The sequence below is a fragment of the Zeus faber genome (assembly GCF_960531495.2).
Source record: "Zeus faber genome assembly, chromosome: 12".
Taxonomy (NCBI): Eukaryota; Metazoa; Chordata; class Actinopteri; order Zeiformes; family Zeidae; genus Zeus; species Zeus faber.
Window position 1 is genome coordinate 8,183,464 of NC_137196.1, and position 10,476 is coordinate 8,193,939.

At 42.4% G+C, this 10,476-nt stretch overlaps 1 protein-coding gene across 1 annotated transcript; it reads left to right on the top strand.

Annotated features, from left to right (window-relative positions):
- The first annotated feature begins 6,197 nt into the window (after window positions 1-6,197).
- On the top strand, window positions 6,198-9,252 carry rpl5a (ribosomal protein L5a). Its single transcript, XM_080011632.1, has 8 exons — window positions 6,198-6,290; window positions 6,657-6,726; window positions 6,838-6,953; window positions 7,045-7,179; window positions 7,344-7,546; window positions 8,236-8,413; window positions 8,717-8,805; window positions 9,103-9,252. The coding sequence occupies exons 1-8, from the start codon at window positions 6,288-6,290 to the stop codon at window positions 9,203-9,205; spliced, it is 897 nt and encodes a 298-aa protein (XP_079867758.1). The 5' UTR covers window positions 6,198-6,287; the 3' UTR covers window positions 9,206-9,252.
- The last annotated feature ends 1,224 nt before the right edge of the window (window positions 9,253-10,476 follow it).

The following is a 10,476-nucleotide window of genomic DNA, read 5'->3' on the forward strand; positions in this document are numbered from 1 at the left end:
CAACTGGAAATCACAAATCTGAAATCCTTATGATAACCGGGGACACCCCCCAAAAAAAAAAAAAAAACACAGAGAAAGAAAATCATCCTCGCTCAGTCGTTGCTCAAGGTCGCATGGGAAAGCAAAGCTTGATGGATCGCTGAGAGAAACGGGTGTTTATTACACCTGCACACACTCGGGAGATATCCCACGGAGCAGTTTGAAACGCTCGATGTACTCACACAGCCAGAGGTTTAAGAGGGACGCACGTTGGATTCAGTCGCAACGGGCCGCCTCCCCGGGTCGCGAGTCGTGGAGTTGTCGCGCAAGAAATCAAATCAAATAAGATCAAATAAAAAGAAAAGGACTGCTTGAATGCCTCCTGCCTGATCTCTCCTTTGTCGCCTTTAGTGGGCTTATTTGTTGGCAAAATATATGTGTATATATATATATATTTTTTTTTTTTATAGGTAGGCCTATTGTATGCCTGTAGGTCAAATCAAAGTGAGAAAATCACAATGACGAATCAATGATTTGACGTCACAAACACCGACGCCGGAGTTTGTCTGACGACAAACGACAGACCTGAACACCCACCAGCCTCGTCCTCGGAATCTCATAATTAATAACGTCGAGGTGTCGTTTTATTTGAAAGGCCTTCATTTCGTTGTGTTTTTAATTAAACAAGAATTCCATTTTATTTGCATCTCCAGGTTTACTCTCACGATTCAAAACGTTAATCGACTTAATTCCAGTTTATTATTATTATTTTTTTTCTAAAGGGGAGACGACCCCATGCACCATCTACAGTACGGTATACCTCCATCCGTGTCGCTCGCTCTCCGTGCGTGCGTGTCTGCCTCTTTATTTCCCGACACGTTGCCATGGCTTTCAATGGTAGTTCACTTTTCATGCATCTGGTTATGGTTTTTACCTAAAGAAGAAAAACCAAACAGACACTGCTCATGATAAAGACACACATTTATAGTGTTTTATAGATAGATGGATAGATGGATAGATGGATAGAGAGAGAGAGAGAGAGAGAGAGAGAGAGACAGACAGACAGACAGACAGATAGATAGATAAACAGATGGATGGATAGATAGAGAAACAGACAGATAGATAGATAGATAGGTAGATAAACAGATGGATGGATAGATAGAGAAACAGACAGACAGACAGGTAGATAGATAGATAGATAGATAGATAGATCGATAGATAGATAGATAGATAGATAGATAGATAGATAGATAGATAGATCGATAGATAGAGAAACAGACAGATAGATAGATAGATAGATAGATAGATAGATAGATAGAGAAACAGACAGACAGATAGATAGATCGATAGATAGATAGATGGATGGATAGATAGAGAAACAGACAGACAGATAGATAGATAGATAGATAGATAGATAGATAGATAGATAGATAGATAGATAGATAGATAGATAGATAGATCGATAGATAGAGAAACAGACAGATAGATAGATAGATAGATAGAGAAACAGACAGACAGATAGATAGATCGATAGATAGATAGATGGATGGATAGATAGAGAAACAGACAGACAGATAGATAGATAGATAGATAGATAGATAGATAGATAGATAGATGGATAGACAGATAGATAGATAGATAGATAGATAGATAGATAGATAGATAGATCGATAGAGAAACAGACAGATAGATAGATAGATAGATAGATAGATAGATAGATAGAGAAACAGACAGACAGATAGATAGATCGATAGATAGATAGATGGATGGATAGATAGAGAAACAGACAGACAGATAGATAGATAGATAGATAGATAGATAGATAGATAGATAGATAGATAGATAGATAGATAGTGGATGTGTTGTGTGAGAGCACATTCAAATCATACAGAACAACTTTCAGTCCAAGACGTCCATTCACTCAACATCGCTGTATTGACGCCGTTCTGTTGGCTTGGAGTGTCTTGGCAACACGATAAGAAGCATCTTGAACACTGTGGAGTGAGAGACAGAACCGAGCTGTTGCAGAGAACAGGAAGTGGAACAAACATATATCAGTGCTGCCACAGCCACGAGCCTGACACCTCTTGTCTTGATTCTCGGCCCCTGCACTTTAGAATGTGATTGAAATAGAAGCCCCAGTGGCAGTGATAACAACTTGTTTCTTTCTTCTTGTTTCTCTCTCTTGTCCCCATCTGTCTCTGGCCCCAATGTACAGTTTTTGGAAATGAAGAGACTTGATCTCTAGGTTAATAATAGTTAATTATAATAGAGGGCAGGCTATGGTACCGCATGCGCGTAAAAGAAATGCAGTTTATTATTTTGATATATATATATATAAATATATATATGGCACTGGTCACTGTGAAAGCTCCTGTTGTGACGCCTAAACAAATATTTATAAATAAAGAAAATCAATTATTCAAAAAGTTTTTGAAAAATATTAAACTTTTAATTGAACTACTATTATTAATTTAATCACTATGTATGTATATGAACCGAATAACTGAAATGTCCAGATCTGAGTGATTTGGGCACGATTCAACTAATTTATCTTCGGTTTTTATTTTAAGTTTATTTTTTATTGTTTATCGTACATCCCATATTTTCTATCCTCTAGTTAATATTTTGCTTTATTGTATATTGCCGATTTTTTTTCTCTGGTTTGTTGCGTGTGACCATTTTCTTTTTTTCCATTTGTATTGTTATTGTTATTATTATTTTCTATTTTGATGGCATAAGGTATATCCATCTATCTGAATGCTCTATTACTATATGTTCTTTACAATTTAAATTTGATTAGAAACAAAGGTCTCAGATGTAAAAGTAGATATGGGCAAAGGGAGCTCCCAGGAGCTCTGCAGAGTCAGGTCGGTTAACTGGCCCCGGACCTCCACTTCTCCTCTACTGGTTTGGAGTGAAAAACGACACTGCTATCTCATTCCTTCACAGGTTCCTCTGAGAGACTCCAACCACACAGTGTCACTCCTCCCTCCCTCTCTCTCTCTCTCTCTCTCTCTCTATTTCCCCTCCATTCTACACACAATCTGATTGTCGTCATTTTTTCGGAGGTTCAACCACAGCCCCACACCACCCCCGCCCCCATGCATGGGAGCGACAGTGACATGAGTGTGAACAACAATGAGTGATTATTAACTATATGGGAGCCCCTGACCACAACACAGCGTTTTATTTTATTCTTTCGTTCTCAGCACTTTTTTTTAATGTCTTGTTTTTCTCTCACCTCTCACCAACTTTGCCGTTGACACCTTCTTTTCTGATTTTCTTTCATTTTTAAATCTGTGTCTGCTAATAGCTCATTTGTCTCTTCCCGGAGATTCCAGTTTGCCTTGGGGTTTTGGATTGTGGGGCCACTACTGTAAGCAACAAACAAACAACATTTTACTCCAAGCAAACAAATAAAAAGGAAGAAACAACAACAACAAACATCCACAAAAGTGTAAAAAACAAGACACCCCGGACCGAAAAGAAACCCGCCAAACAGTTGGTTGGAGCGTATGCCATAAACAGTCCACAAATCAACACGGGTAGGAGCCCTCATCCATCACAGTGATCAACAGGTCCCCCTTGTTTAACAACCGGCCCCCGTTTCTGGTTGTAAATTACCATTTCGAAGACTAAAGACCCTCGAACCCCTGCCTGCGGATGTGTGGAGAGCCCTGCTTCGGTGCTTCCTGGTCATTGTGGAGAGGGCTGTTCGGGGGCCGGCGGGGTGTGGTTAGAGTTCAGGGCTATAGCTGTCCCTCTGGCTGCCCGACCCGGTCTAGGCTTTTTGCAGACTATGTGATCGGCAGCTTCTTTGACTCTCGATATGAGTTCAAATTAGTGATACGTCGTCAGCGCCTTTCGAAAAGGTAACATGGGAAGAGAGGGCCGTGTTTGCTTTCCTTGCGGTTCAAAGGGTCATCCACCATTTTGGCCGATGTTGAACCCCCACCCCTCCCTCGTTGTGAAACCAGAAGGGCAGCGGCGGCAGCGATGGGGTGACTTTGACTTTTTCTATCTCACCGCTGCAAACGTCCGAGCAAATGACAGCGATGGATGTTATCTCGTCCTGCCTCGGCGACAATAAAAGCAGAAGACCCTTGTTCCCTTTTTGGGCATGAAAGCTGATCAATTTATAGGCCTTCCATGCAGCGCTGTGGTTGATCATTTTATAAATCAAATTGTTCACAGAATTCTGTCGTTTTTTTCCCCCACCCCAAAAAAAAAAGTTTGTTTGGGTTGTTGCCGTTGTAATGCGAAACGTGGACATGGGAACAAATGACTGAGCTTAAATCTAATCTGCAAAGATAACGACATGTTGTACCCTTCTCGCTGACTCAACCTAAGTCCTGAACATGATTTCAGATTTACAATGACTGAAATCATCGGAAAGGATTCCCGTCAACCTCCGTGACCCCGCGTGACCCCTGGAGTTCCTGAGAACTTTCTCGCTCCACAACGCCACTCAGATGATGCTTCCTGCTTCTATTAATCACAGTAGAACAGCTTTCAGTGTCAGAATGATCTGGAATAGGTGAAAACACGGTGTAAAAAAGGGACGTTTCCGTTAACTTATATTTATCTTATTGAGGTATTTTGTCAAAAGGGTAGAAATGAAGACTGTTATTATATTTCTTATGTCTTGTCAGGATTTAGACATAGAATTACAGTTTCTTATATATATATATATTCTTGAGGTTGCATATAGACTGCTGTATTTTTGTTATAGTCTACCGTAGTTGCTGTATTATATATTTATCTATACTATGTAGAGTACAGTACATAGAGAGGAAATGCTTCTATAATGAACCAGAATCCTGTGAGTGACACTTTATGAGATTGATCAGACATTCTTGACCTCACCGTGAACTAATACGAAATCTCAACGACAGAGATTTTATAGTTTTTAGTTGAGGTCAAGAGCATTCGGTTGAGTTGTAAAATGACGTTATTTTGGTTTTTAGGTCATCAACAGATGGGGTAGTTGTAGTACGAACCCCACGCAACAAGGCAGTGTTAAAACATTTTTTATATATGTTTTTTTTTTATTATTATAACATTATACCCACACACACACACACACACACAGATCAGCCACGACCACAACCACAACCAGCACTAATAACACCAATATTGTGTAGGTCCCCCTTGTGTCGCCAAAACAGCTCTGACCCGTCGAGGCATGGACTCCACAAGACCTCTGATAGCTATGTATGAGGCTGCATAGCCACAGACCAGTCAGAGTGCCCATGCTGACCCCTGTCCACCACCGACAGCGCCTACAATGGGCACGTGAGCGTCAGAACTGGACCATGGAGCAATGGAAGAAGGTGGCCTGGTCTGATGAATCATGTTTTCTTCTACATCATGTGGATGGTCGGGGTTAGGGTCCGATGGAGCATCTGTGGGGTGTGCTGGAACAACCAGCCCGATCCATGCAGGCCCCACCTCACAACTTACAGCACTTAAAGGATCTGCTGCTAACGTCTTGGTGCCAGATACTACAGGACACCTTCAGAGATCTTGTGGAGTCCATGCCTCGATGGTCAGAGCTGTTTTTTAGGCAGCACGAGGAGGAACTACACAATGTTAGTGCTTATTAGTAGTGGTTTAAATTTCTGTTTTATTTATTTATTTATTTATCTATTTATTTATGTATTTATTTATTTATGTGTGTGTGTGTATTACTACTACTATTTTATAACCACTGCGTAATCATTTATTTTCAATTCTTTTGGTGTGTGTGTGTGTGTGTGTGTATGTGTGTGTGTGTGTGTGTGTGTGTGTGTGTGTGTGTGTGTGTGTGTGTGTGTATATATATATATATATGTGTATATATGTGTATATATATATATATACACATATATCGACATATATATATACACACATATATCGACATATATATATATATATATATATATATATATATATATATATATATATATATATATACATACACACACACACACACACACACACACACACACACACACACACATACACACACACACACACACACACACCAAAAGAAATGAAAATAAATGATTACGCAGTGGTTATAAAATAGTGGGGAAAGAATACTCCATGTGTAGTTATTAACATACAATATAACGACTACACTTTAAACCTGTATACCGAGTCAGTGCTGCCCCCTATCGGTATTCCGTGGTAAACATCCATTCACATCGGCCCGAGGCCGTAGGAGGCGCTAACGAGAGGACTGCGATCTACTTCCGGCGCCGTTTTGCTAACTCAGATTTGGCAAACTGAGCAGCCGACAGGCTAGGCCGAACGCCCTAAAAATGGTGAGTTTCCCCTCTGTCGATACGATGAAATCCTAGCTTTACGGGTTGTTATCGATGCTATCGAGGCGTATTTGAGTCGTCGTTGCGGTTAGATGGTTCGATGATGTTGGATTCCTTCACGGTTCCTGTTCGCCGGCTCTTTGAACCGTGTTCCAGCGTGGCGTCATGGCGGCTCAGGCAACTTATGGCCTTCCCAGCCCGCTTTTCACGAACTGCATTTAACTGACAATTAACCTCACCACATTTTCATCTAGCATGTTATACTTTTGTGTTTCCCGTAACCAAAAGCAAATGTTGTCTTTATTTTATTTTAGCCTTTGGTGCGTAGATTCCATGTGAATTGGTCATTTCCCCTGTTAATTCCAGGGGTTTGTCAAAGTCGTGAAGAGCAAGGCGTACTTCAAGAGGTACCAGGTGAAATTCAGGAGGAGGAGAGGTAAAAGGCCACGTCTACAACCCATATCTCACGTTTGCCCCTCTCTGAAATGTAAAAGCTCTTGAGACAAAAATTTGCTGGGCTGTTTTAAACCCATTTTTGTTCCAACAGAGGGGAAAACCGACTACTTTGCGCGCAAGCGCCTGGTCATCCAAGATAAGAACAAGTACAACACGCCCAAGTACCGTATGATCGTCCGCTTCTCCAACAGGGACATCTGCTGCCAGGTCAGTGACCATACGCCAATTTACAGTAGGGACACTTTGGGGACAAGAGTCGTCTTGACGGCCTTCCTCAGTCTCTTCCCCCATCCCACAGATCGCCTATGCAAAGATCGAGGGGGACCAGATTGTGTGTGCGGCCTACTCCCACGAGCTGCCGAAATATGGCATCACCGTAGGCCTGACGAACTACGCCGCGGCCTACTGCACTGGCCTGCTGCTGGCTCGACGGGTGAGGCCACACGTGCGCATTGCGTCACGCGAGAAAAAGTCGCTGATGGCGCCATTAAAGACGTAGCGCCCTTCTCGGACGGCGGTTGCCCGCGTCGGAGCCCATCTCGCTTCATCGACACGTTTCCTCCCCCCTCCCTCTTCTTTCCCTCGATGTTGCCGTAGCTGCTGAACAAATTTGGCCTGGACCAGGTGTACGACGGCCAGGTGGAGGTGACCGGCGACGAGTTCAACGTGGAGAGCGTCGACGGACAGCCCGGCGCCTTCACCTGCTTCCTGGACGCCGGCCTGGCCAGAACCACCACGGGGAATAAAGTGTTTGGCGCGCTGAAGGGGGCGGTGGACGGCGGCCTGGCTATTCCTCACAGGTCGGTGTGAAGCCACGAACCCACCCCACACTACTGTTACCGGGCTTTATTATTAATACGATTTTAGTAACGTTTTTCAGGAGGTGCCGCTTTGTCCCTCTGGTAACTTCCAGGCTATTTGTGTTAAAAAAAATAATAATAATAATCAAAAAAAACATTCTGCCAAATCAGTGGCTCACAAGTAGCCCAGCCACTTGTAAACCACAAGTGACAGGTCCAGTTGTAGGACGTTGGTTCTCTGCTTCTTGATGATGATAAAAACTACGCTGAGCAAAATGTAGTTGGTCCTTCATTTGCATTAGCTGATGTCCACTGTCCTTTCAAGACGGGGCTGAGAGAAGTGAGACCAACCTGAATGTAAAATTGTTGGACCGCCACAGCATTTGATGCACCGCATATCTGTGGTGGTTCCCTGCATCAATCTTATTAAGTGTGCACTTGACAAAGTTAAGTTAGATCAGCAAAGATCAGGGCTGTTAACGTAAAGCCTTTATGTGGCCATTGAATAAATGCCTTAGGGCTGGATCCATTGTAGAAGAATGGGGGGGGGTAGCATACATACATACATACAAAGATCATTGTGTAAAATGGTGAGCCAGAGCCCGTCTGTCGGAAAACATTCCGATCAGGGGATTTATACAGATGGTCGTCGTGACAACCCCCTGTCCTCGTCGCCCCTCTCCGTCCAGTATGAAGCGCTTCCCGGGCTATGACACGGAGAGCAAAGAGTTCAACGCCGAGATGCACCGGAAGCACATCATGGGCATGAACGTCTCTGACTACATGACGTACCTGATGGAGGAAGACGAGGAGGCCTACAAAAAACAGTTCTCGCGCTTCATCAAGAACGGCGTCACACCCGACACGGTAAGATTAGTCTCAGACGGGTGGGGGGGGGACGCAACTACTGTCATTTAGTCATGTGATAGTCGGATGGATCAGGCGTCGCTCCTGCATACGCTAAGTGAGACTGCAAGGACCTTTTTTTGTTTTCTGCTTCTTGATGATGATAAAAACTACGCTGAGCAAAATGTAGTTGGTCCTTCATTTGCATTGGCTGATGCCCACTGTCCTTTCAAGACGGGGCTGAGAGAAGCAGCACAGCCTGGTGGTCAGTGTTTTGGTCTAGGGATTTTGTGCTAACCATCCTGTGTTTCTAACTTTTTTTAGGTAGAGGAGATGTACAAAAAAGCACACGCCGCCATCAGAGAGAACCCCGTACACGAAAAGAAACCCCAAAAAGACGTGAAGAAGAAGAGGTCAGTTGTTTGTCATTTGATGTTAAAAAAAAATAAATAAAAATAAAAATCTGGTAACATGTTCCATACATATAATAGTGTTGCTTTTATCTCCCCCAACCTCAGCAGAGCACTCGTAAAATGATTGTATTCCTGAGAGTTGCATCGCTGTTGCCTACAGATTTTTCCACATTACAATATCAAGCAAATGAAAGCAATGAATGCTTTAGGTGGAGCATCTAAACTGAGTGGATGTCCACTTGGCTGCTCTTAACGTACTGAATGTTAATGGACCACATTGTGCCATCTTTCTCGCAGGTGGAATCGCGCCAAGTTGTCTCTGGCACAGAGAAAGGATCGCGTCGCCCAGAAAAAGGCCAGCTTCCTACGAGCACAAGAACAAGAGGCAGGAGACGGATAGACACGGCTCCTTGCTCAGAACACCACAGACTAATAAATTTATTACAAACTCAAAGCTTTTGTCTGTCTTGATTTTGTCAGAACATTGATTATAAAGAAGTTCATAACAGCACTATAAAGGCAGTAAGGGCCCAGCCGTTGTAAATGCCTGAACGTATGCAAAGCAGGTTTCCTTTCAATGCTTTTAAGCACGGCTTACATTTATTGTTGTCTTAAGTCTTTTGCATGCGCATTTTTTATTTTTGTCAAGGAGCTGAAAGAGGAAGCCATTAAGTGGTGTGATTTTTTTATTGTGCAAAATCATGCTGGTTTTGAATTAAAAAGGTAAATGTACATAATTGCAACCTTGTCAGCAGCATTGACCACAAGCTTAAAACAATGCATTTTTCATGTAGGCTTACTTAAAGTGGTCAAACAAAATAAATCAACGTGTTCAGGAGGATCCAAAAGATTTGTTTTGTTTAGTTTCATCAGTGTGAGTAACAGCATTCAAAATGGCCTCACCTATGGGGCGGGAGGGCAGAATCAGGCCAAAATGTGAATAACATATCTTCACTACAAACATTCAAAAAGTATGTTCAGCATGGTTATTTATGGCAACATTACAGTTAAATAAAAACAAACACCTGAAATCATACAAATGTGATCTACTTCGTGAGAATAACATTTACCAAATTCTGATAGAAAATTAGTTCTCGTGCCATTGATAGTTGAAGGTGTAAATTATACAGCACAGGCAAGTTGCCCTAAATATCTATAAAACAAATGCATTCATTCCATTTTGAAGCATGGTAACCGCTCTCCTTCAGTTCAAGGGTAGAACAATACTTCAAGGTAGTTACTTAACTACAATCATTTCAAATGTAACATACTTTTGTCGTATGGGAGATACCACTCTCATAGTAGCTTAATTAATCAATGAATACAGAACAATCTTGTCCCAAAAAAAGGGCAGTACTGTCACAGTGTCATTTCTAACAATCCAAATTAGTGGAAAAATTGAATGTGCTGTTGTGACATCTTGTCACCATATTCCCGACCCGTCATTTTCAGCTTTGAATCACACCGCCGTCGTATTCATCTTCAGGGAGACCATTCAAATCACGGAAACGTATGGAATTCCAGGTTGGACCGTAAGGGCGGTCAGTGGATCAAGATGAAGCCACTGCTGATGTCCGTACGCTTGTGTATAGAACGCAAAAGGCATGCCTGGGCTGTGATGAGATTTGTCTGAAATTCCTGGTGGTCGCCAATAGATGGCGTGGGAAACCC